We start from the raw sequence: 27,995 nt of genomic DNA, 5'->3' as shown, positions 1-27,995 counted from the left end.
TAGTTGAATGAATGAAAGCATCAATCTACAAGTAGTAGCTGAAGAAGCCATATTCACTGAAGAGAGAGATCACTGGAGAAAATGGACTAAGGGCAGAACAACTGGCTATTCCTTCTTTTAAGGGACTGACAGAGGAAGAGAAACCCATAAAGAGGACTGAGAAGGAAAGAACAGCCTTGCTGGAAGAAAAATAACAGTGTGTCAAAAGCCAAGGGAGGAGACTATTTCAAGCTCTGTGAGAAGCCACATAAGGGGGGCTCAAGCCTAACCAGAGAAGATCTAGTGAGGATGATGTGGATAAGGCAAGTTCTTCAGGTAACAGAGGTGTATCACTGTGGCTATGTGGCCAGGGATACCAGGCACTTAGCACCCGCATCTCCAGCTACAGCCCCAATTGTTCCCCACTCCAAAAAGGAACCACTGCGCTGGCCCTGTTTTCAGTACCAAATCTTTATCCCTCTTGCTACTTAATCTTGAAGAAGAAAATCAGTAAGTTTGGTTTTTCTTCCCTTATAAAGGATAAAGGACGCAATTCCTACCCAATGTTAGTTGAAAAACAAGTCTTTAGCCTCTACGAAACTCAGGAGTGGCTTAAAATAGTTACAATGTACAGAGAAAATAAAAAATGAAAACACTAAAGAATTAAATGCGTTTTTTTGACACTGTAACAGAGCAAGTAATTTATCTTTAGCACCTTAGAATATTATTTAGAAGAGGGTCTGATTTTCTAAGGAAATGTCAATTGAATTGTTACTCATTATTCCAAATATGATATTATCTTTAAGTTAGAACACTATGTTTGTTTATATATGTAAATGACATATATATAATATTTAATGTAAAATTTGCTCAATGGGTCACATTTTTATTTTGATAGCACATAAGCCTCCCAAATGAAATTTAAAGAAATAGTTTGGGCAACTAATTCCCAGTTATATTGGATGGAGCTGGAGGTGGAGGACAGGAAGGGAGAGGATGGGAGGAACTCTGGTGGTGTCATGAAGTGACTTCTACCACCGCACTCTGAGAAGACCATTTTAAAAATAGTTACCAATTCATAATAACAACAGCAACAACAACAACCAAGAAGATATACTAAAGGAAAAAATGATAAAATGTACTGAAGAACATGAAACGCCATCTGAGCAAATGCAATGGCATAACATGTCCTTGGATTGGGTGACTCAATATAGTAATATCATCCCAAAATCAGTATAAATTTAATGCAATTCCAATTAGAATCTCAACATAGTTTTTCATTTTGCTTTGTGTTCTGGGGAATTGATAAAATGATCATAAAGTTTTTATGGAAAAATAAATAGACCCTGAAAAGCCAATAAAATTGAAAAAGAATAATAGTAAGGGGAACTTGTCTTGCCTGATATTAGGGCATAACTTAATGCTACTACAGATTGATAGGGTGACAGTATGGAGCTAGTCAAATAGATCAGCAGAACAGAGAAGCCAAGAATAAAAACCCAAGATTCACAAATACAGCAGACTTTAATATATGACCAAGGTGGTGTTTCACTTCACTGGGAAATGATAGAATATTTAATAAATAATGCTGATAGAATTGACTATCAATATAGAAAAACTGAAGGTATAACCATATGTTCCATATGTATAAAAATAAATCCAGAAGGATTAAACACTTAGATGGAAAAAGAAAATAATAAAGTTCTCAGAAGAAAGTCTATAAATTACCTAAAATCTTTCAGAATAGGGAAAACTTTCTTAACCAAGACAGGAAACCCAAGAGCTGTTCAAAAAGAAAAGACATCGTAATTATACAAAATTTAGAATGTCTAAAATGATAGAAGTAATCATAAACAACTGAACAGAAAAATTATAAAATCAAGGATAAAATGCAACGCAGATGACAAACATCTACACAAAGCTCTTTTATACATGGGCAAGAAAAGATAAACAGGAGAAACCGACATGAGCTAAGGACATGATGAAGCAATTCAGAGCGGAGTCCAATCCAGAGTCAACATATGAATCGCAGCTCAAACATACTTGCGGTAAAGAAGGCAAATGAAATTTTTGCCATCAAACTGGGAAAAATCAAAAGGTGATACAGTTTCAGGGTATTTTGGCAAGGATTAAGGAGAGATTGTACTCATACACTGCTTGTGGAAGTGTGAACAGTAACAATCTTAGCAAACAACTGGCAAAAATCTACAAAAATTAAAATCTTTTTTAAAACTTTAAAATTTTGTACTTTGTATTCTGTGAAATTTAAAAGCTATACCTAAAAGTAAAACATTGAAAATGGAACAATAACCAATGAAAATATGCCACAATATCTATGACATCTTTATTTTACTCTCACATTTCAGTAAGAGTTCAACTACAGTCAGTCTGGATTCAAGTTTCCTTTTTCAAAAGTACTTTGAAAATATTACTCTACTGCTGCTATTTAAAACGTCAGATGTGAATCTAATTTTTCTTCGTTTATAGATGACCTGCTTCTCTCTGGAATTGTTTCCTTTTCTTAAATTTCATTTTACTGTTTCAAAGTGTTAATATTGTCCCTTTTCTTTTTTTTTTTTTTTTTTTGGTGCACAATAAGCCCATTCAATTTTTCCTTAATTGTGGCAAAATTTCAATTAGCAGTTCTTCAAATATTTAACTTTTTTTCTCTTTTAGAAGCCCTATTAATGAGATGTTGACAAGTATTCTATTTTTCATGCCCTTTAATTTTTTTTCTCATTTTTCCTATTCTTTGTTCCTTTTTAATGCCTTCCGGGAATGTTTCAAAACTTACTCCATCTCATCAATCACTCATCAACTGTATTCATTCAACCCATGAATTAAGTTTTTTATTTCCATTATAACTCACTGGTTCTTTTTTTATATATATAGCTTCTTATCCCTATTTAATGTTTCCAATGCTCTCCTGTATGCCCTTGAGAATATTTATTAGGATTATTGTGAATCCTTATTTCTCTGGCTCATTACTTCTGCTCCCTCTGGAATTTGTTGCTCAATCTGTGAACTCTCCTTTACAGTGTTTTACATCAATGTTCCTCAAATGTCTATTTTTCCCATTCTCTTTGGATATCAGCTATGTGTTTATATTAAGTGCTGAGCTCCATCCATATCCTACTTGCTTTTGGGGCATCTCCAGAATTAGGCTCATAGGAGGAAAACCACAATTGCTCTAAGCTCCCCATCTTGACTCTCCTGTGGGATAAACAAGACAATGTCCTCAAAAATTAGCCTGATCTGACTTGGCTGTCTTTTCCTTTTCAGCAGAAACAGAGTATGTGACACAGAATCACCAAACATTTTCCATTTGTTATAGAAAGAGTTATAGTTCTCTAGGGGTCAGGGAGGGATAATAAGGACTCAGAATGCCAAATTACTATGGAAAGTGTCATTATTTCCAAGATTCCTTGGAACCTTAATACTTTGTGATTGTCTGAGTGAATCTTATTTTCCTTCCTCCCCTTCAGAGACTTATATAATTTTTTAATTCAAAAATTATTAAAATTTGGTTTTGAGGATTTCTTAACTGAACCCTCACTGACCCCTAAGATAACTGAAGAAGCCTTTTGGGTTTTACAAAACCTGTTTGGATATACCTGATCTAAAAATATTATAGAAATTGGTCTGGCATGTTCTGTGGAATTATTTCTGTCTTGCCTCCCTCTTCTTGACATATTAGTATTGGTGTCTTACCAGACACCTGTACAGATTTCCAGCCTTTTCTTTTGCTCTGACATTCACTTACTCAACAAGTATTTGTTGAACACTTGCCACGTGACTATTCTAGCTGTCAGGTGCCCAGCGAGAAAGACACAGTCCCTGCCTTCACAGAACATTTGTCTAACAAAGAATCCAGGCTGAATGCAGTTTGTTAGAGCAGAGCTTTCTTTCTGTATTGCTTTCCATTGTATCCCAGGCACCCAGAACAGTGTAAATATTGAGTGAATGTTAAATGAGTAAATTTTTGACACTATTTAAAAGTGTGTTGAGTGTTACGGAAGGGAAGTGTCAGAATCATGGAGCATATAAACGGGCGAAACTGCTCTGGGGGACAACATAGAATTAGTTCTCCCCAGCTGATACAGACAGCCCTTAAGTGTAATTTACGCAGGCCAGTTAAACGGGCAGCACCGATTTCCTATTCAGGCTAACCTCTTATGATGTATGGAGGCCTGAACCCACCTTGGATTTTTCGGAGTATTGATAGTTGTAAATGAGAAATTAGATGAATTGCTTAATAATATCGAATGTTCATAGAAATGAAAGAAAAATCAATTTAACCACGTTAGTTTGTGTTTCTTGCTTCTTGCCTGCCCACTCCTGCACCCCATTTTCTAACTTGCAGAAGAAGGAGCTTCTACATACCCCTGTGATGACACGTACTGCGGACCCTTCCCAGAATCTGAACCGGAAGTGAAAGCTGTAGCTAACTTCCTCCGGAAACACCGGAAGCACATCAGGGCTTACCTCTCTTTTCACGCATATGCTCAGATGTTGCTGTATCCCTATTCCTACAAATATGCAACAATCCCCAACTTCAGCTGCGTGGTAAGTATTTGAAGCTGAGCATGTGTGTCAGTTTCATGCTTTTATAACGCCAAGATGGTTCTATGTAGTCATGATGATGGCAAACAGATTGTTTGTTCTAATAAGCATTTCATATATAAGCTCATTTTTCATAAATTGTATGCTCTATTATCCCAATTTCACAGATGAGGAAACTGAAACCTAAGGAAATTAGATAATTAGACTTAGAACACACAGCTACTAAGTGACAAAGCCAGGATTCACCTCAAATCTAGCTCGAGCATTGTTGCTTTCGACCACTGTTCCATGCTGCTTCTCAAATGCAATCATTTCAAAACCTATTTACATTCTTACCACAGGTTCTATGGAAAATGTCAGGATGGATTTGATTAATATCACGGCTTCGTCACATATGCAAAGCTGTAATCAACTTTATTGAGTAAATAATTGTTCATAAATTACAATCTGACTCTCATTCATTAAAAGCAAGTTTTAATTTATGAGCACTATTTGCTTAATGCTACTAAGTCTCTGGGTGTGTATCTGACAAGTTAATGCTATGAATGAACGGCCTTTCAGACGTGAGATTAGCTGAAAGTGAAAAAGCAGGGTTCATCCCTCTCCTCATTACAGGAACTCAACAAGCTATCCCCTGTAAGGCATAATTCCTCACAAAGGGAGTCCGGTTCAGAGCCTATAGCATCTAAAGGCCGTTAAAGTTCAAAACCAGGCCAAACTAGTACACAATGTTAGAAGTGAGGAAGAGGGAGGGAGCTGAGATTGGGAGGGGGCACAGGCGGGCTTTGGGCAGCTGTTGACGCCCTATTCTTTCCTGGACTATGGTTACATCAGTGTGTACAACTTGCGATCGTTCATTAAGCTATAAACTTAAAATTTGTGTACATTTCTGAATGTATGTTATACTTGAATTTTAAAGTTTTTATAAAAGAGAAGCATCCTCTTTCTCCCTCTACCTTGACCTCCAAATCCTACCCCAGTTGCTTGGGGTTGCTGGAATTCCTGATCTAGATACCTAGGACCTGGAAAGAATGAGGACCATGAGGAGGTCAGAAGGTGGCCTGGGGGAAGACTTGTATTCTGTCCAAAAGAAGAACTCTGTTCTTAAGTGTTTCATGCAAGAATTCTGAGCAAATTCTCTCTCTTGAGAAATATTGTAAAGGTGGGGAGGGGGGTGATGGTTAACAGTGCTACTCTTCAGCTCCTCGGTGGGTCAAATAGGTTTCTTGTTACTGCTGACCTGGCACCCTAACCACCTTGCACCACAATGTTTCTACAGGCAAATGTTCAGCCCATTCTCTGTGGGGCATAGTGCCTACTTATAGTCTCACAACAGATTATCTGGAATATGCAATATATCACAACTATCACAGGAGACTGTTCTCCATATTTTGAACTTACCTTCCCACCAGGAGTTAAGCCTATTTTCCTTTTGTCTTGCATTGGAGGATGTGTTATAAGGAGAGCATCAGTGGTTCATAAATGACTATGAATTTGCCTCCCCAGGGACACTGGACAATGTTGGAGACAATTTTTGTTTGTCACAACAGGGGCGGGACATGCTATTGACATCTGCTGGGTAGAGGCCAAGGATGCTGTGAAACATCCTACTTTGCACAGGACCGCCTCCCGCAGCAAAGAATGATTTAGTCCAAACTGTCAGTAGTGCCACCATTGAGAAATCCTGTTAGTGGGCTGCAGATAAGCTGAATTGCTAAAACCAAGATTACAATTCTCCGAAACTAAAAATGGCCTCATATAACAACAACAAAAAACCAATTCTCTGAAACTACGTTGTCTCTGAATGTTAACCAGAAATCCCTGAATTCTATTAAACTTGTTCAAAAGCATTCCATCAATATGCAGGAGTGTTTCTGCTAACATTTTTGGGTCACTAAATTGCTTTAAATATGAAAATATTTAAGTAGAAAAATATACACCTTACTAAGCCGAGGTCCAACAAGTGAGGCCTGGGTCCTTCCGGACAATTGGAAAACAGATGCAATGGAGAAAGGAAGAATTGCTTAAACTCTTTCCAACAGGTGCCACCCTGGAAAATAATTCTTAGAAAATTTGATGAAGTTTCCACTCTTTGTGGGAGAATCACATCTAAACCTTTTATCAGCCTGCTCCCACCGAGTGGCAGAAGTACCGTGAGCTCAAAGGGCTGAAATAGGCATATGTTTTGTGAAAATAGGCAAAGCTTGTTTTTTCCTCAATAGTTTGTTTTTCTCAAAAGATTTTTCCCCCTTGAGTTTAATCATCTGAAATAATGACCAACAAAGGTCTCCTCAGCAGCAGAATGCAGTCATCTTCTAAATGTAGAAATGTCTGCCTTTGCCATGGAATACTGCTGAGACCATTGGAGAAGATGTTAAAAGTCTTAGCACTTTCTCCTTAAAGCTCCCTCATTATGGTGTTTACATTCCTTTTCTGCTGGCTCCTGTGAGGAGACTGCCATCATCAGTGAGATCAATAATAAATGCCTGCCAGGTCCCCGAATATCCATCAAGGGTGGCATTTGCCGCCAGTGCTGCTTTCTGCATCCTTGAGGTGAGTGAGGACAGCAAGCTGAAGCTGGGTCCAACACAAAGCATCACGCTGCCCAGAGAGCTTCAGTGGCCATATTAAATTATTCACAGGCAAATGGAAATGGGAGAGTTGTATACTGGTTTCAACAGACTTCTATTCTTTTCCTCTTGCTGGTCATACAATACTTCTCAAACTCCCTGTTGAAACTAGTGCTTTTATACCACTTGAAAATATTTTCAAGGGTAGCCTGTATTGTTCTAGTTCGTGTTAGAATGTTCACCTTTTTGTATTTGATGAGGCTTATTTTTCCTGACTTGGGGCATTGGTAGGAATTTCTACCTCAGAATTGCTACATCTTAGCAGAGCCTGGATGAGCTCTGCCAGAGGCATGTGTAACCTCAGATGCCAGGAAGCACTCTGAAATTGTTTCCATTCCCAGTGGGGAAAACAGAGAGCAAGAGAAGTCATTCTTACCGAAGGAACTGGTTTCTTAATTGATCCAAATGGGTTTTAAAAACCTTGTACCTAGCCACTGGAGTATGTACTTAGGATCAATAAGATTATCTTGATATTCTTGCAGATCTATGCTTATTCAACATTCATGCAAGAAATATTGATTAAGTGTCAGTTATGTACAGACACACTGCTAACTACTGTATGTGTAGCTCTGAGTAAGACTGACAGGGGTCCTGCCCTGTCAAGCAGTTTGTAATTTATAGAAGTGGGTGTACCTGAACCACAAAGGGAATAGGACAGAACACTAAATCAGCATCAGAAACTGAGTGCTTATCCCAACTCTACACCTTGCTGTATAACCCCAGCTGGCCCATTAACCTCGCTGAGCCTTCCTTTCTTGTCTGTATACGGAAATATTAGTGATCACTGGCTCACTGTGAGACTTAATCCAGGGAAATAATGTGTTCTAAAATGTACTGCAAAAATGCATCATGTAACAAAATTATTAGACTATTAATTAACATGCCTATCCCGGTTCTCCAAATTAATGACCCCTAAGGCTCAGACAACATGCCAGTATTCCTTAAGGTTTCAGTCCAATGATATAAGTGATATAATTTCTGTATTCAACCTCACAGGAATCTGCCGCTTATAAAGCTGTGAATGCACTCCGGTCGGTACATGGGGTACAGTATAGATATGGACCTGCCTCCAGCACGTTGTGTAAGTTTCCTATGGATGTTGTGTTGGAATCATCTCTTGAACCAATATCCTGTGTAATGACTTCCCTTCTTAAAAAAAAAAAAAAAAGAGAAAATGTGTTCCCCCCCTTAAAGTGAAATTTTTGACTGTTCAATTAGCCAAGGAAGATGGAGGGAGTTTGATGAGTTTTCTACTGCTTAACAAAAATCACTATACCAATCCAAACAAATACTAAGCAGAGAATATTCTAAGCATGTAGTAAAGACTGCGAAGTTGAATTGAGATCTTATGACAGTACAAAGTACCAAGATGAGCTCCTTAAGCAATTGTAACTACTGTAAAAGTGGAAATGAGCCTCGAGAAGATAATGGAGTAATGTTTCAGCCCTAAAAGAGCTTCCCTTTTATCCTTTCCTCCACAATTCTTGTTATGACATTCTGTTTCTTACATAACGCATCTTACAAGGTTATTAAAATATTTCTTATTTTATGTGAAGTAAAGAGCAACTGGGCACATGGAAAGCCCTTGGGCAAAGAGCCAGGAGGCATGGATCCTAGTCTTCATTCTGCCACGAGTTAATGTCATCCTGGTCAAGATATTAATCCCGGGCTTCAGTTTCCACAACTGCTCAGTGAGGAATTGGACTAGGTCATTTCTCATGGCCTTTCAAACTCTAAAATTCATTGACTATATAACTTGCAAACTCTAGCGAGAAGTCACATATATCTGAATGTCTATGTGTGCATATGAAGGTGTATACACATGTTTTATGTATAGATGGTGACATCTAATAATGCTTTTCAGCGAGGTAGTAAATTTCTCCTTGATTTCTTTAATTTACTTGTTATATTCCTAATCACTCACTTTCTTCAGTCTTCAGAAGAAAACGTTGGTTTGTTAATGAACATTGCTTATCATATAAATTTATCCTAATAGTGATAATGTCTGATGTATCAGAATTTTTTAAGTCCATGATCACTGGTCTTACACTGACCTTTTCATAGCTTTTTCAACAGCACCACCTTGAAAGCTGAAATATAGTATGGGGGGAGGGGGAATCACATCAGTTAATGCCAGCACAATATATATTAATAATCTTAAAATACTGATTTTTAAAAATCTTACTCACAGTTGACCTTTTCAGTTTGGTATCAAGGCACAGTCATAGCAGCATATTTACCGAGAATAACCTGCTACCATAGAAATGAGGCTGTCCTATCACCATGATGTAAGTGTTGGCAAATATTGTCCCTGACTTTGGCTACTATGACTACTATTTGTAGTTCCAGTGAACTCTAACCCGGAGGGACAATGAACCACAGACGACCATCTGTCCCCAACTGAAGCAAGGGGGGCCTGGGAAACAGCAGAGTCATGTAATTGTCATCTTCACATAATTCTGTCTCTAACTTGTCCTGGCAAAAGTGGCATAAAAAGTGGTATCATTTGAATTGGGGAATTTAAAAATAAAATCGTGTTATGTCAGGCTGGATCATATAAATTTGGGGGGAAAAGTATATAGTCTTCTATGAAACATTTGTTCATTAATTATTAAAAGCATGTGATGCTAAAAACTGTACACTAGGCACTTTGGAGTGTAAAGACACAAAACACTAACATCTAATATATCCTGAGCACATTATTTAATTTCCCCAACAACCCTACGCAGTAGGTATTACAATCCCGTTTTCAAAAGGGGAGACTTGAGGCACAGCCACAGTAGGTGATGGATCAGATACAGCCCACACCCACAGTCTGCCTAAAGCTTCCTGAAGTCCACACTTTCAGCTCTGTGCTGGAAAGCTGAAGCATGTGAGGTGGCAGCAGCCAGAAGGGGAGACTTGCCAGAATGGATTGTCAGCTAGGTTAAGTGCTGCTGAGAAGTTGGAAGTGGGATCTAAGGAAGAAGGAAAAAAAAAAAAAAACACCCCAAAGGAGACTGGGCCTGCTCTCATTGGTGGCCTTCAAGAACAAAGGTTTCAGAGCCAGGGAGAGTCAAGAACCAGACTGAAAGTGGTTGAGGATGAAGAAACAACACATATAGATTCTCTTTTGAGTTCTAAAGCAGAAGGAAGAAGTAAAAGAATATGAGACCTAATAGGATCATGAGAAGGAAATGCTCTAGGAGAGTGGTGGTTGGACATCTCAGTCAGTGCAGATGCGGGGGGTGGGGGTTCTATCAACAAAACAAGGTCCTGGAGAAGGGGCCCTCTTGCTACCAGAGACAACATGGTATCAAACAATGTCACGTGTAGACGACCAGCAGCATTTCTTCCTGAGCTGGAAGGACAAAAGTCAGAACTGTGATGTAAGCAGAGGAGATGATGGGCTAATTACCCATCATGAGACTGGAGACAGTGGCAAAGTGAGGGGCAGGACCAGGAGAGAATAAGAGAGGTTCTGTAAGTGAAGATCTAGAAAAAAGGACCCTGGAGCACCACTGGTAAAGGAGAAGGACTTCAGAGACTAGTATGAATTTACAGCAAAGACTTTCTCCATCTCCCTCGCAAGGGAGAAAACAGAAACTAGACTAGGGATTGAGAATTAGCAAAACAAAAGCAGGAAAGGATTAGAAAAGATCTGGTGAGAAATTCAGTGGAGTAATTGACCATAGCCTGTAGAGTTCAGTGAAATTCTAAGAAGCCTCAGGGGGAGTCTGGAAACTAAGTAAAGGCAAAGAGCAAATTCATCAGGGGTGAAAAAAATAGGGGAAGTAGAAGAAATAAGGTTTTCTGGGAACAGATCTTCAATATTCTAGACCTTGGAAAGAGAACTGAGTGATAAAAGTCCACAGTGTGGTGAATAAAGTGCGGGTGCAGATAAATGATAACGGAGTTGAGGCTGAGAAATTGAGGTCCTTGGGCTGATAAAGCATTAATACTTAGACTAGTTTTCAGAACAGAGAACAAAGTTTTCAGAGATGGCAGAGGCAAGAACCAGACTGATAGTGGCTGGTGTGATTTATGATGATAGCAGGTATGATTTATAAGTTCCATGAGCCTGACGCTGAGGAACTATGGTTAAATCGTTCTTGTTGAAAGGGTATTTAATTGGAAAGATTTAGTATAGCTTCGTAAGCAAGTACTATATATACATTTTGAAAATTATGCAGACTCTTTAATGAAGCTGACTTTTTTTGTTTGTTTTTTTTTTTTTAACTTTTAGATGTGAGCTCTGGTAGCTCAATGGATTGGGCCTACAAAAATGGAATACCCTACACATTTGCTTTTGAACTACGTGACACCGGGCATTTTGGATTTTTACTCCCAGAGATGCTTATCAAACCCACCTGCACAGAGACCATGCTGGCTGTGAAGAACATCACAATGCATCTACTGAAGAAGTGTCCCTGAGACGGCCCAAGGGTCAGGTTAACTGCCAGAGGGAGCGGATTCTGCCCAAGAGCTGCTTGCCAGTGGGTGGAAATTGTTTTTAAAGAGAGGGTTGACCGCTTAGAGTGAACTTATCTGTGGACTTTAAAAGGACCCTCTCATGCAATCCCACTCTATGGCAATAAAAAAAAAAATGGCGGTAAAAAAGAAATTAGAGTATAACCTAGTCTGTTGTAAGAAAAGGTATCCACTTTCTCTCCCTTTAGCGTTATTTAAGGGGGGAGGGGATATTTTCAAACCCTTTTGTCTCAAGAAATGTACAAATTGAGGATTCCATGTCAATAAATCTCACGTTCTCAATTAAGATCTAGACTACTAATGTTAAATGACTTGGTTCTCATCTGAAACGCAGATTTTTGAAATGGAAAGAATGATATTTCTTAATAAATATACAACTTAATAAGACCTCGAGTTACTCACATCATCCCCTGGCATTAGCACACCAAGGACCTATAAAAATGTAGCAAGAAAGAGCACTTAGGTTCAGACTCTGAAAATACCACTTAAAAAAAAAAAGAGTAAACATTGAGATTCCACAGAGTGTTAAGAGATTTATACTTACTAATAATCTCACCAATTCCTCAAATTCTATTATCATCCCCATTTTTCAAATGAGGAAATTGAGGCTTAAAAAGGTGATACAGTCTCCCACGTCCAGGAATATGACAGGATAAGTGTCGGGACTGCTGGAAATAAGTAAAACTTCTGGACAAAACACAATTTTTTAAAATTTATCTTTGAAACATCAGATAAAAAAAGTAAGGAAATCTCAGACCGGACATGAAGTGAAGGCAGGGTCCTAGAAAGGTAAGAGGTGCACTGTTACCCTGAGAGAGTGTGTCAGAGCAGCTGAGTGCAGACTCTGGTTTTCACAGCACTTCGGGGAATGGGAGCAGAGAACAAAACCCAGCGCTACTCCAAGGTGGGGAGTCTACTAGCAGATTCTCCTCCTGCTAATCCTTCAGTGTAAGGACAAACTACAAGCAAACACCATGCCACTTCCAGTGGACCACACCGAAAATAGACTATTTAAAATCTTGGCAAGAGTAGAGAGGGGAGCAATTGCTACTGAGAATTTGGAAACACAAGTCAGCCCTCACCCAATTTTGCAGCCCAAATTCCTACTACCTGACTGGTCTGATAAACCTCTAGCCAAGAGTTTTACTTCTGATAAATCCCAGATTGGTTAAATTATAGTCTCCAAGTATTTGGTAGAAGCAACTGCAAATCCTCTTAGCAGATTTATCTGACCAAAACACATCATGAACACCAGGATAAAGAGATGAGCCTAAAAACTCCCAGAGAGAGAAAAAAACAAAAAACAAATAGTCACAGATAAAGGAATGAGGACTAGAGTAGAATGAAACTTCTCAACAGCACCACTGAAGCTTGAAGATGGAGAAATGCCTTCAGAATTCTGCGGGAAATTTCTGTCCTAAAAAATCTATACCCAGCAAAACAATCAATGAAATGTGAGGGTAGAATATGGACATTTTTGTACAACTGAGGTCCTAGATACGTATCTTTCTCAGGAAACTTCTGAAGGATATGCTTTACCAAAATGAGGGAGTAAACTAAGAGAATGATGTAGGAGCCCAGAAAATAGGAAATCCAACATAGGAGAAAGGAATTGGGGAGGGGGGGGGAGGGAATCAAGATAATGGTGAAAGGAAAAATCCCAGTAAGAGCAAATGCCAGGCTTAGAGAACAACTACCTTGGAATAGGAGGAAGAGAACTGAAGGCTTCAGATGAAATTCTCCAAGATAAATATGAACAGAACACTTAAACATGTGCAGACTTCTACTTCTATCAAAAAATTTAGGAAAGACAAATGTAAGATGGTATCACTTATATGTGGTATGAATAAACTGATTTACAAACCAGAAATAGGCTCACAGACATAGAAAACAAATTATGGTTACTAAAGGGGAAGGAGGTTGGGAAGAGAGAAATTCGGAGTTTGGGATTAACATATACACATTACTATCTGTAAGAGATAAACGACAAAGACCTACTATACAGCACAGGGAACTACATTCAGTATCTTGTCTTAACCTATAATGGAAAGGAATCTGAAAAAGATTATGTATGTGTGTGTATGTGTAATTGAATAGGATCACTTTGCTGTACACCTGAAACTAACTCAACATTGTGAATCAACTATACTTCAGTTTTTTAATTTAATAATAAAAGTACAGAAACCAAGCAAACAAAAAAAAAAGCAATTGTTAACCCTGGTGAAGACAATGAGTTATTCAAGAGAAGAAATAAAATCACAGCCTACTTTATTTATGACTTAGCTATAAATAATATTTATATAGTTAAAATGTTAGCCCTAATTACTGACTTAACCAATAACTGTGATATAAATGTAAAAGGATAGAAAGAAGTAAATGTATGTGAGAGGAGGGGGTATAAAGGGTTAACTCCTCATCTGCCATAATAAGTCAATAGACAACATTTAAAACTGGAGGGAAAAAAAATCAAAAAAATCAGTATCCGAATGTTTTTTAGAAATAAAGTACTAGAAGAATTAATTTTAATGATTAAGAATTATTAGGCTAATGGGAGGGAACTGAGAGTAAGGCAGGATGGAGCAGAGGACTGCTGTTTTTAATGTAAGCTTTATCATATTATTTGACTTTTTTTAATGATAAAAAATGTCATAGAGTATATTCCTTTTAAAAGGAAGATTGGTTTTTTAAAACACTCCCAACTGCTCACCATCCAGTCTTTTTGATGTTTATCAAATGTACATTGTTTCAATAAAAATAATCAAAATTAAATTTAAAAGAAATATTAAATGAGATTGTACGTGGAATGCCTAGCCTAGAACCTAGAATATAGTAGTCAGGAAATAGTAGTTTTGTCTATGTTTTACAAATCTAAATTATCTTTCTATCTTGTTGTAGTCCCAGTTACATGTTTGCAGGAATGGTCTCAGGCAGGCTTGAGGCTCAGTCCTGCTGAGGAACACCACACCTGGGACTTCAGTGCATCCCATCTGGCAGTAAATGCTCAGAGATGACCTGGGGCTGAGAGGGTTGCCTTATACTAGTTATTTCTACCCACAGAACAGGTGAAAGCCAAAAGTGTCCAGAAACAACCAGGAGAGCCGGAGATTTATGAAGACTCCCCAAAATGGGAAGGGGCTGCTTCTCACAGAACCTGTCAAAGACTCACACAATCAACCACGGTCATCTGGCAACTTTCACGGACCCGTAAGGAAACTTTCCCCTTTGACTGGGAGTGCACAGTGTATCCCCTGCTCTGGGAGCTGTCTGTGTCCAGATTCTTTGCTAGTGTCTATGGATGCCTTTCCAAACATCACTCCTGTAACAACCAAACAGTAGTCAACTCTTGAATATTCAGGGGGGAAAAAAAAGAATTTACAGATAATCCCTGAAATTCATTTTTTTATTGTATTTTAAATTTCTACCTATTCTATACCCTATGCAATAAGATCTGTTAGCAAGTTAATACCAAGAACTTAAATTTGTATTATTTTACTTTTCCTTGCCCTTCACATAATGCAGATGCTGAGAGTAATTTTTTCAAAGTCAAAATGAGGGCAACAGAAAAATATAGAATCTGAATAGTCTACAAACTAACTAGTATATAGTTTATTATCTACATACAGATTCAAGATAGAATTTTACCTTAAAAAACCTCATGTAAGTTCTTTTCAATGATTATTCTCACATTTCGGTAGCACTATATATATTTTACAGCTCAAGTTCTATAAGTGGGTATTTTAATATTTATAGGCTATTTTCATTTTTAATCTTTTTAAATTAAGCTACAAGATGTACTGATGCATGATTTATGTTCAAGGCACTCTACTAGGCGCTGTGTATGAGGAGGGGGTGCTGGAAACAAAACATGTTAAATTTATCAATCTATACTTGCTTAGGAATGTAGAAGTAAACTTCAAACTAAAAACGGCACCTACATTTTAAAAAATAGTTTAGCTTTGGTCAACTAATCTTCAACAAAGGAGGCAAGAATATACAGTGGAATAAAGACAGTCTCTTCAGCAAATGGTGCTGGGAAAACTGGACAGCAGCATATAAATCAATGAAGCTAGAACACTCCCTTACACCATACACACAAAAAAAAAAACTCAAAATGGATCAAAGACTTAAACATAAGATATAATAAACCTCCTAGAAGAAAATATAGGCAAAACATTATCTGACATACATCTCAAAAATGTTCTCCTATGACAGTCTACCCAAGCAATAGAAATAAAAGCAAAAAACCCAAATAGGACCTAATTAAACTTACAAGTTTTTGCACAGCAAAGGAAACCATAAGCAAAACAAAATGACAACCTACAGAATGGGAGAAAATTTTTGCAAATGAAACCGACAAAGGCTTGATCTCCAGAATATATAAGCAGCTCATACGACTTAAAAAGAAAAAAAAAACAACCAACCCAATCCAAAAATGGGCAGAAGACCTAAACAAGCAATGCTCCAAGGAAGACATACAAATGATCAATAGGCACATGAAAAATGCTCAATATCACTAATTATCAGAACTACAATGAGGTATCACCTCACACCAGTCAGAATGGCCATCATTCAAAAGTCCACAAATGACAAATGCTGGAGAGGCTGTGGAGAAAAGGGAACCCTCCTACACTGCTGGTGGGAATGCAGTTTGGTGCAGCCACTGTGGAAAACGGTATGGAGACTCCTCAAAAGACTAGGAATATTTGTGACTCCTCAAAAAGTTAAACATACAACTACCATGTGATCTGAAATTCCTAGGTACATACCTAAGATAATTGAAAACAGGTATTCAAACAGATACTTGTACACCAATGTTCATAGTGGCATTATTCACAATAACCAAAAGGTGGAAACAACCAAAATTTCCATCAGTGGATGAAAAGACAAACAAACATGGTATATCCATAATACGAAATATTATTCAGCCATAAAAAGAAATGAAGTACTGATACATGCTACATCCTGAAGAACTTCAAAATGCTAAGTGAAAGGAGCCAGACACAAAAGGTCATGTAATTATATGCTTCCATTTGTATGAAATATCCAGAATAGTTAAATCCATAGAGACAGAAAGCAGATTAGGTCCAGGGGCTGGAGAAGGGAAGAAATAGGGAATGCCTGCATCGTGGGTATGGAGTCTCCCTTGACAGTGTTGAAAATGTTTTGGAACCAGGTAGAGGTGGTGGTTGTAGAACTTTGAAAATGTACTAAATGCCACTAATTGTACTCTTTTGAAAGGTTATTTTTATGTTATGTGAATTTTACTTCAATTAAAAAAAATGAATAATAAATAAATAAATAAAACAAAGTGAAACCAAAAAAAAAAAAAAAAAAAAAAGACTAGGAATAGACTTACCATATGACCCAGGAATCCCGCTCCTGGGCATATATCCAGAAGGAACCCTACTTCAAAATGACACCTGCATCCCAATGTTCATAGCAGCACTATTTACAATAGCCAAGACATGGAAACAGCCTAAATGTCCATCAACAGACGACTGGATAAAGAGATGGTATATTTATACAATGGAATACTACTCAGCCATAAAAACCAACAACATAACGCCATTTGCACAACATGGATGTTCCTGGAGAATGTCATTCTAAGTGAAGTAAGCCAGAAAGAGAAAGAAAAATACCAGATGAGATCACTCATATGTGGAATCTAAAAAAAACAAAACAAAACAAATACGAAACGGAAACAGACTCATGGACATAGAATACAGGCTTGTGATTGCCAAGGGGGCAGGGGATGGGAAGGGACAGACTGGGATTTCAAAATGTAGAATAGATAAACAAGACTATACTGTATAGCACAGGGAAATATATACAAGATCTTGTGGTAGCTCACAGCGAAAAAAAAAAATGTGACAATGAATATATGTATGTTCATGTATAACTGAAAAATTGTGCTCTACACTAGAATTTGACACAACATTGTAAAATGACTATTACTCAATAAAAAGATGTTTTAAAAAAGTAGAAAGAAATAAAAATAAATTAAAAATAGTTTAGCAAGATACAATCCCCCATCCCCCACTTTTATTAATAGTAATTTTACAGATTCTGGTTATGCTGAGTTGTAGCTCTCAGCTTAGTTTTAGGGAGTGTTTTTGTTTCCAAGGTCTGCCGTAACAAAGCATCACAAATTGGGTTGCTTAAAACAGCAATTTGTTTTCCCACAGTTCTAAGATGCTAGAAGTCCAAAATCAAGGTGTCAGCAGGGCAGTGCTCCCTCTGAAACCTGCAGGAGAATCCTTCCTTGCCTCTTCCTAGCTGCTGGTTGGTTGCCAGCAATCTGTAGTGCTCCTTGGTTTGCAGCTGCTTAACTTCAAACTCAGCCTTCCTCTCTCATAGCCCTCTGTGTGTCTGTGTCATCACACAGCGGTCTTCTTCTAAGGCCACCAGCCGTATCAGATTGGGAGCCCACCCTACTCCTGTAAGATCTCAGCTTAAATAATTACATCTGCAATGAGCCTATTTCCAAATAAGGTCACATCCTGAGGTCCTGGGGGAATTGGAACTTCAATGTATCTTTTTGTGGGAAGACAAAACTCAACCCAGAACAGTGAACAAGTATCATGAGACATTGCTGTTCATGAGTCTGTTTACTAAGCCAAAATGTGGTGACTCTTGCTTGAGTTTACTCTTTTGTTCTCAAGGCTTTGGGAATAGATGCAAATAAAATCTACTTTTTAAGTTCTGGCACTCCCAATGACATTGTTTTTAATAGACCACTAATGAAAATAGAATGATCCGCTCATTATAGTTTACTTTTTAAAATACAAACATTATAGTTTAAATTATGATTTGCTTTTCTTAACTTAGGAAATTTGTTTGTTTTAGGTAGGGTCATATATTACCTTAGCTCCCGATAATGATTTGGGGCTGCGGCACCATGGAAAGTATTTACAGCTAAGTTATACTAGATCAAGTCTAATTGATTAAATCAGAATTCTATGCAAAGTTAATTAAAGTATGCTGTAGATTAAGCAAAGTAATTACATGAGCGATTGCATTTAATGGAATATTTTTATGAATCAGAATCAGAATATTGCATAATAAACCTGGAAACAGCCACACTGAATACCTAATATACTTCACAAAGCAAATGGCACTGAGAACTGCTAAGACGCCTGAACAGTGCACATGAAAATAAAGGCAACTTGAAGTTCTTCTAAAGCAGACTCTTAATTCTTCATTTCCAATGTGCTGCCGATCCCCACACTGTGTTTCTGCAGTTAGGACTTCTAGGACCACTTCCTCTTTCTCCTGTGGGAGTTTCTGCCCCAGTGCATCCGCCTTATTCCACCAGCCCAGGCTTGGGGAGAGAAGCACATCAAATAACTCAAGACATCATAGACTCTGGAATGCTATCCACCTTATAATTTAGTTATGAGTTCAACTAAGAGGATAGCTTCCCACAAAACACTGAAATAATGTGTTCTAAGTTTTAAACTGACTTAAGAGTAAATGCTTCCCTGATTGGGAAGAAGTTTAAAAGGTCGCAGGAATACCCAACCCTACCACGAAAGTGACCAGCAGTTCCGGGTACATGCTCTGGAGGAAATAACTCACAACCACCGAGTGACTGGTGTTGGGTTCAGTTATTGAATTTCTATTATAGCTGTACTTCTGGTAAGAAGCGCAGGTCCCTGCCATCCTAGGTAGAATTCTTCAGTAATTTAAAGCTGTATTCAATATTCTAAGGGAGGCTATCTGATATCTGCTCAGCAGAAACTGTTACTGAATGTATTAATATCCAGCTGTCTATCTCAAGCAATATTGGTCAGGAATATTGTCTAAGGTTTTCATTTGGTAGAGCACCAAACATGAACAGACATTCTAAAGGCTCTGGGACAGGGTCAACAGAATCTCACAAAAGAATGAATATTTGAAGTGTCACTGCACCTGTCACCAACGATCATGGGAGATACATGAGGATCCTGAAGAGGTAGTCCTGAGCTCCCTAGGGGTGTCCAAGAATCAATTATTTATGATAATTGTAACTCTGAGTTACTACTAAAGAAGTAATTCTGTACTGGGAGCTTGAAATCTAATTTTTAGACTCATAAATGGGGACACTAGCCTTTCTATTTCCTTTAAAATACTTGGGAGTCTGTTCCTTTTTATTTATCATCTTTAGCTAAGCTGCTTTTATAAAGAAGACTTTGAATCACAATCAACATTTCAAACACAGATCTTACAGCAATCTGCATATTTTATTAAGACCAGTACATTAATCCAAGTGTGTAAGTATCACTAGTAAGTGTTTCCTTATGACTGGATACAAATTTTTAGTGCACCACCCTCTTTCCCTACCATTCCCCTTCTTTAAGGGCTACAGAGAACTCTAGTTTTGCCTGTCTTAATCTCTTGCCTCTGCCTCCCTCCAAGGTCGGTCCTTTCTTAGTAGACCTGTTCTTGCGGTCTTGAGCTTTTGTAATGGGGAACTGAGAGGAAAGATGAGAAGGCAGAAGGGGAGCAGGGGGCTCCTTAGGCAGGAATGGGAATTTCCCAGGGACTTTGAGGCCAGGAGGCTCGGGCAGCTGCAGTTTGTAGGATGATGGACAGGAGTAAAGAAGGAACTTAAAGAATTATCGCCGAAGATTATATATGGCTTTTGTGGTATTCAACAAAGGCTTTGAAATTAGTGGGCCATATTCTTTTGACTATATCATTATTTGAGAATAAACCATTTGGATCCTAGTTTTATAAACATTGAAGTCTCACTGGATATTTATTATAATTTGTGTGGCTCACACCTTAGAATGCCCTGCCTTGCCTAGGGAATATGAATTCTTAAGAATCCTGTCTTCCCAAGATAGAACCCAGCAGTAATATCGTTTGCAGCATACAAGCATGACTCAGGCTCCCCTAATGAGAATAGGTTCAGAAGTGAGAGCTGCTATTCAACAGTAATAAGTTTCAGTTATAGAAGCTCCAGGGATCTGTTTACAGCATTGTGCCTAGAGTTAGCAATGCTGGAATGTATACTTAATTTGTTAAGAGGGTAGATCTCATATAATCATAACAAGATTTTTTTCTTAATTAGTGTAGGAATTTTTTTTTTTTAAAGAAAAAGAAGTGAGCAACTTGAGAAAGGAGGCTCCACACAGAATCCACGGGGTGGCAAAAATGGCAGCCAAATTCATGCTGCAGAAACAGCAGTGGCGGGGCGGGGGCAGCAGAAGTGCTGATGTGGTAGAGGCTGTGGTTAAACTCAGCAGGTCTGCTCAACTGCCTGCAGTTGGACATCGTCCCCAGATTTCGCTTTGGACTGGTTCTCCCACAAATATTTACATAATAAACTCCTTTCCTGTTTAATCAGTCAGCCAGTGCCAATTTCTGGTGCCACACAAAATGTTTCATTAAAACTCTTTTTGGGTTGCATATGAGAATAATGGCTCAGTTTTCCATATTTACTCTGATATTCCAGAGCCCAGGCATTATTTGCTGCATAATGTTACTTGTGGATTTTAATCAGTGGCTTTTACTTCAGAGTAAGGTTTTGTTTCCAAAATATTAATGAAAATACATGAGTAGACCATGGAAGAAAGGTGTTTTCAAAATTCCAAATGTAATTTCTCTCGTCAAGAGAGGACACATGAGACAAGAACTATGTTTGGCTTTATATTTACAAGAGAAAGAAGATTGTGATCAGCAAGCCTAGGTCTTTAAATCTCCAGAGAAGTCCTCCTTTAGTTTTTATCTGTAAAATACGGATGCCAAGGCCTGTACTGCGGGTCTACAGTGAGGATTAAAGTAGGTAACATATGAAAAATATCAGCAAAGGGCCTGACCCTCACATTCATACTGAGCAACCTTTTCTAAATTTTACTAAAATGTAAGAACATAAGGTAGGAGATGCAGGCAGATTTTACTGGGCTTGGATGGAGGTGGCAGGTGGGGGCTTTTAACCTAATCAGAGCTTACAGAGATCTTCATTGAAGATGGGTACATGATCATTAAGGGTCCATCTTCATCCACTTTTATCACAATCAAGCTACTGGACACCTTGTTTAACTACAGGAAATTTTTTTCTATAGCACACTGTTGACAAAGTAAGTCAACTTAGAAGAAAAATATTTCAATACATATCTCATCTAAAAGGAAGAAGAAATCATTTAAATATAGGCTTTGATGGGAGAAAATATCTCTACTCAGTACTCCAGAGTAATAAAGATTTTATTCTTAAAAGCTTACACTAACAAGATTGAAATAGTTACCGGATACATTTACCATTCTGCCTGTATGACAAATAAGCAACGTGCCAGCGCAAATCCACGTCCCAAAGGAACTCATGCTTTACCCAAAGGTTTACTGAGCAACGACTCTGATTGCTACGGCCTCCTGCCAAGGTGATTCAGGAGGGAAATCATAAGGAAGGCATAAATTGATCACCAGTGCCATCTCTCCTGGCAGCTAGACTAGCCAGCATCCTCTAATGCCTCTGACTGCTCGGGAAATCCCACTACCACCATCCCATCCCCAGCGGAAGCACCCAACTCTGACCTGCCTTTCCAGATAGGTCTCTCCACTCCGACCCCTCTGGTGGGCCCCACAAGGAAGCGCTCTCATCTAACTGCCTTTTGGGGGGTTATCAGTCAGTCCCAGCAACCATAACAAAATGCCGGAGACTGGGTGGCTTAAATAACAAACACGTTTTTCTCACAGATCTGGAGGCTAAGAGTCCAAGACCAAGGTTCCAGCTGATTCAGCTTCTGGTCAGGCCTCTCCTCCTGGCTTGCAGGCAGCTACCTTGCCTTTCTTTGGTGCATGGCATGGAGCGAGGGAGACAGACAGAGCGAACTCTCTGAGGTCACTTCTCATAAAGACACAAATCCTACTGGATCAGGGCTATACCTTTATGGCTTTATTTAACCTTAATTGCTTCCTCAGAGGCCCCATCTCCACATACATCTACACTAGGGGTTAGGGCTTCAACATATGAATTTGCAGGGGGCGGGGACACACCCACATTCGGTGCAGAACAGAAGGGATACAGTTAACTCAAACACACCACATGATGAAAGGACTTTAATCCTCTTTGCACAGAATGCACCTTCTGGCAGGGAATAATTGCTTAATAACCACAGGAAGGAATTTCTAGTGATTCAGGAGGGTAAGGACATTTATCACACGGCACCTGTGCCTACCCTGCTCCACTGGCTGCAAAGCGACCTCTCCTGATTTACAATGTCTCATGGTTCCTGCTCTTCAGTGTCAGTGAAACACATGCAGTAAACCACTCCACTGATGGCCAGGCACGCGGTCACACACTCCTGCCCCCAGACCTTCCGGCCACAGGCCATTTCTGGTCCTGAACCATGCCATGGCTTCTGGTCCACAAAAAGAGGAACATCCTTTCCCCTGGTCTGGCAGTGTGCCACACAGCCATGCCTGGACTGTGTTCCAGATTTTCCACATCATTCATGCTCGAGCATACACAGCAAGAGACACACAAGCTTGCATATTCTTAACCTTTACGTGTGTCCTTCTGTGTTTACCTGCCTTTTGGGGAGTTAAATTATATTACAGTGTAGTAGATACAGACAGTATGATTAAAACCTTAAAGGCCGTTTTGCTTTTACCTCCGAAACACAAAAGGAGCCAGGATTTGTAACATACTACTTTTTTGCCCTGTCCTAATCTCACGTGGGAGTCTGAGTAACTGCTCTCTCAGCAGACACCTAACCCAAATAACTATTTTTAGACATGAAAAAAAAGTCTTCGGGAACTTTTATTTACCAAGTGCTCCAAGCATTTGTACTCTAAGAAGTTCAACAATGAATTCTGTGATAATACTTAAAAAGGGGTTTTAGTTTAATAACGTAAATTGTTCATTCTGGTAAACTGACAACATCCTTGGGAATTTAGAGAGTAACCTCAGAATGCTACCTGCACAGTAAGCCTAGCTCAGTAATTACTTGCTGATTATTTGCAGTATGGTCATTTGTAAAAAGTGAGACACTGTATTTTTAAGATTTGAGTCTGTTTTCTTGACTAATTAGTGGCAAAGCTGAGACTATAAGACAAGTCATTGAGTTCTTTTAACTTATAGAAATTTCTAAACACACAAAGGTGGTATAATATGATAAACTTCACACTCCCATCACACAGTCTCAGCAATTATCACCATTTTACTTTGCCAAACATTTCACCGTTCCTCCTCTGAATTTCTTACTGCAGTATTTTGAAGCAGATCTTAGATATATTTCACTCATATACACTTCAGTGCATATCTCTAATATTTTTATATTTATATACTTATCTCTACATTTTATGTGCATTTGTGGTAGATCAACAATTTCCAAAAAGTGGCCAAAGGACTTGGACACCTAACAAAATATACTGGTATCCTTCTTCCACTTTTTTCCTCAATGTATTTCTCTCCCTCAAAAGAGGAAATCCACATCAATTTTAATAGGTCAATAAACAGAAAAGTAAAAAGAAACAGAAACAAACCCCAATCATCCTGATGGCAGAAATGTAAAATGTCAGCTTTAAGGTTACGTTAAAACATTTCAATATGTTCAGGCTCCACAAAACACACAAGCAAATCCCTCTTATTTTCCTCCAAGAAAAAAGTCATGATGTGGAAATTCCATCCTGGGTCCTCCAAAAATCCTCGGTTGTGCAGAGGCTATGTGTATCTACTTCACTAGGCAAATTGTGATGGTATTTAATAAAATCTAAATAATTTCTGGTGTCTAACCTTGTTAAATATTTATTTGGCATATAATTTAACCAGGCTTCTCAGGTATTACTGTTCTATGGGTTTATCAAATTTTTAATTTATTCTAATTTTAATACAGAATTTTAACATCACACTCATTAAAAGGCAATCCATTCACTACAGAGGCAAATAACTTACATACAGAGTGGCCATCAAGTCTGGAAACATAGGCAACCATATAAAATAAAAGGCTTATTGCTATTACATGACAATACACGATATGTCTGATTGTTGTCCCTCATTAATGATGCAGAGTTTAGTGTGCTGGGCAGAATGGCAAGGGACAGGATGCATTAATGAAGCATTTCTAGCAGTCCTGGCACGTACAGCTGTAACACATTGCCTTCCATCATTAGTTCTCAGATGTGATGCCTGAAATCAACACCAGCAACGCTTGGGAGTGTTAAAAACGAACATTTTCAGGGCCTCACCCCAGACTTGCTGTATCAGAAATTTGGGCTCAGTTGTCTGGCTTAACAAGGACTGCAGGTGATTTTGATGCAAGCTAAATTTTGAGAACCGCAGGCTCAGATAATCTGTGCCTCTGATTTTTTGCCAAGTAAAAAACAAATAAACAAAAAACTCTGCCCTTTCAGCATACCCCAAGCATAGAGTTGCCAGATTTAGCAAATAAAAATATAGGACACCAGTTAAATTTGAATTTCAGATAAAAAAGTAAATTTTTAGTATAATTGCGTCCTTGCAGGTATGTCCCATGTATATATCCCACTTATGCAAGTGATATATAGAACTATCTCCATGCCTACTTACACTAAAAAATTATTTGTTGCTTATCTGATTCAAATTGAACATTTATTTCATCCTGTGTCCTGAGTTTTTCTGGCATCCATACACAAGTGTTCTGATCTGGCCATCAGTCAGCATCCTCCACAGGGCTACGTCATCTAATCCATAATAATTTTAGAAATTATCACTCTACCCGTCTCTCACCACTGATGTTACGTGGTGATTGGTGTCTGAGTGACCTCCCCTCGCCTGTCAACAGCATACACTAATTGGTGGTCACTTAACACAGTCAAACAGGATAGTCACCTGTGCACTCTGTAGGCAGAAATCTTGAGTGTCAGCTGAAGACAAAAGCTAAAGAAATGTGTATCAGATTCCACAATGAAACGTGAAAACTTCTGTTCCAAGAGCCTTATGTTTCATGCAAGGTTCTAGATTTCTATTAAGAAATAATTAACTATAGACCAAAAAAAATTTTTATATCCCTTACTGGAGCCACATGCTGACGGTGGGTCCTTTCCCACAACCGTCCCTAGTTAAGTCAGACAATTAAAACAAAACAATTCTGAAATCTAAATCCTTCCTGATTTACTTTTACATAGTCATTTTTTTTTTCATTTTTGAACTGTCATCCTATTTTCTTTTTAAATGTACATAAAACATATAGATCTCAAATACACATTTCAGTAAGTTTTGACAAACGTGTACCCCCACCCCATCAAGATACAGAACATTTCCTTCACTCCAGAAGAGATCCTCGAGCCCCTTTCCAGTCAACCTCCCCTCACCACCAGAAGCAACCGTTGTTCTGATTTTTATCACCACACATTAGTTTTGTTGCTCTAGAACTTCGAGTAAGTCAAATTGCTTTCATTTTCACATATTCAAAACATTTGGCTCTATGGCAGGGAATTTAAAGGGTATTTCTCTTTTTCTCTGAAATTGCCTCTAAAGCCCTCAAGTTAGTACCCCATCCCCCACCCTCAAGGGCAGGAAGGGTGCTGGATGCTTTTCAGGTCTGAGGGGAATGACTAGAGGGAGGATCAGGAAAAGCATGCTTGAGGTCGGAGATCCCTGTTGACCTCTTGAGATGAGTCCCCAAGAAGTGCTGGCGTTAGGAAACTGCAGAAGGCGTTGAATGTAAGGGGCTGCAAGAGAATGCTCCGAGCCGTGCCAGATGGGGAACAATTCCAGCATCTCAGTGGGCTCCAAGAGGCAGCCACACCACTGGCTTTGTAGCAACTAAGCTCCAGGCCTGTAGGGACTGCCCACGGGCTCCAGGATATCTGCAATGAAGACCCACCTCTGCAGCATCCTAAGACCCTTAGGGTGGGAAAGTGCTCCTGTATCTGTAATCTGAGGGCAGACTAGACCATAGTGATACACCCGAAAGAAAGGGCAGAGGAATGTAGATACCACTGTTCCAGCTAATAAGTTAAACATACAAGTTATTTAATATTTTAGTGCTTTGCAAAGTACCCACTGGAGTAGTATCTAATTATTATTTTAAAAGTCTGCTACCCAGACAGAACATAAAATGTAAAATGCCAGCATACATAATCTAATATTATCCTCTATGGAAAACATATTTCCATTATGTTCATTTTTGCTCACATTCCTCGGGGATCCAGGGATGAAAAAATATATAAACCCAAGCAGACCTGTGGTTAGTTTATACAGGTATATACAAATGTTATCACTTGAGACAAATGTAGAAAACTACGTACAAAGAGTAAAATGCAATTTAAATGAACCCCCAAAACGCTGATGCTCACCACCAATCCTCACTCCCCCCGAGTTGTTCTCAGACTTTCCGAATCTCCCAAACGCAAACTTACCTTCAGATCCTTCCATGAAGACGCCAAAGTTGTTCCTGCTCACCGGACGTGGGGTCCATTCCTGTTAGGCCTCAGGGACTCTTACCTCCCCCGTGTCTGAGGAGATCACACATGACCAGAAAAACCTTCCTCCTTCCTTGCTGGGGGAGGCTGGGTCCTCCTGGAGCTGGCTCTGGCACCAAGTTTAAGAAGCGAGGTGAAGAGCAAGGATCCGCGCCTGTGAAAGGAGGCGGGCAGACGCCGGGTTAGCGCGGGGAAGCAGCTGAAGGGCGATGCAGACCCAACGAAGCCGGGAGCTCTGGGGTGAGCGTTGCCCGGGAGGGTGTTCTCCGCACCCCGGGCCGCTGGCTGTGCCTGGGTCTCCCCGTCTCACCAGCCACCAGACGACGGCAAGCGACCCCGGGAAGGGCGTGACCTTGGGCGAGTCTGCGCAGGAGAGGAGAGGCGAGGCTTACTGAGGTGCCGACAGCTGTATCCTGTTCCCTGATCACTGCATGCGCCACAGCTGGACACCAAATCCTTCCTTGAAGGGAGATGCGAGTATCTAGCACTACTGTCCTCCTCCAACTCTCTGCAAGAGCCCTGCGGATTTCTCTCCACTCGCCAAATCACCACGCTCTCCTTTATCTTGGTCTGGGACTCTTGCCTGGAACGCTTTTCTACCCTCTCCCCCGACTGACTCCTGCCCATTCCTCAGATCTCATTCTTAGGAAGGCCTTCCCTCACCCATTCCTTTATAACATTCATCTCACTTAGTTTGCCTAATGCCTTTATTCCCTGCGCACACCCGTCCGTTAGAGCAGGGAAGATGTCCCGCTGGATTGTGCTGCGTCCTCAATGTTGAGCGATGTGCCAAACGCAGAGTCAATATTCAGCGTTTATTTGATGAATGGATTAGTTAACTAGACATACCTTGCATTTTAGTTTGGGTTCTCCCAGAAGCAGATCCTAAAGCAGGGAGTCGAGTACAAACCCTTTATCTGAGCGGCGATTCCAGGAAACACTGGTGGGAAAGCAGGCAAGTGAGAT

At 39.3% G+C, this 27,995-nt stretch overlaps 1 protein-coding gene and 1 long non-coding RNA gene across 5 annotated transcripts in view; one reads left to right on the top strand and one right to left on the bottom strand.

The window, feature by feature from the left end:
• Nucleotides 1-11,930, top strand: part of CPA6 (carboxypeptidase A6) — a 181,273-nt gene extending 169,343 nt beyond the window's left edge. For all 3 annotated transcript variants that reach the window (XM_045507112.2, XM_010970621.3, XM_010970622.3), the window contains 3 exons: nucleotides 4,343-4,545; nucleotides 8,169-8,253; nucleotides 11,398-11,930. In XM_045507112.2, the coding sequence (XP_045363068.1) occupies nucleotides 4,343-4,545; nucleotides 8,169-8,253; nucleotides 11,398-11,585 (476 nt within the window). In that variant the 3' untranslated portion in view covers nucleotides 11,586-11,930. The remainder of the gene's footprint in view (nucleotides 1-4,342; nucleotides 4,546-8,168; nucleotides 8,254-11,397) is intronic.
• Nucleotides 1-27,535, bottom strand: part of LOC141575511 (uncharacterized) — a 136,159-nt gene extending 108,624 nt beyond the window's left edge. For both annotated transcript variants that reach the window (XR_012503134.1, XR_012503133.1), the window contains exon 1: nucleotides 26,967-27,535. This is a non-coding gene — a long non-coding RNA (uncharacterized LOC141575511). The remainder of the gene's footprint in view (nucleotides 1-26,966) is intronic.
• Nucleotides 27,536-27,995: the final 460 nt, after the last annotated feature.

Source organism: Camelus bactrianus, chromosome 29 (assembly GCF_048773025.1).
Source record: "Camelus bactrianus isolate YW-2024 breed Bactrian camel chromosome 29, ASM4877302v1, whole genome shotgun sequence".
Classification (NCBI taxonomy): domain Eukaryota; kingdom Metazoa; phylum Chordata; class Mammalia; order Artiodactyla; family Camelidae; genus Camelus; species Camelus bactrianus.
Note: the sequence above shows the minus strand (reverse complement) of the source record. Positions and strands in the feature narration are given on the sequence as shown.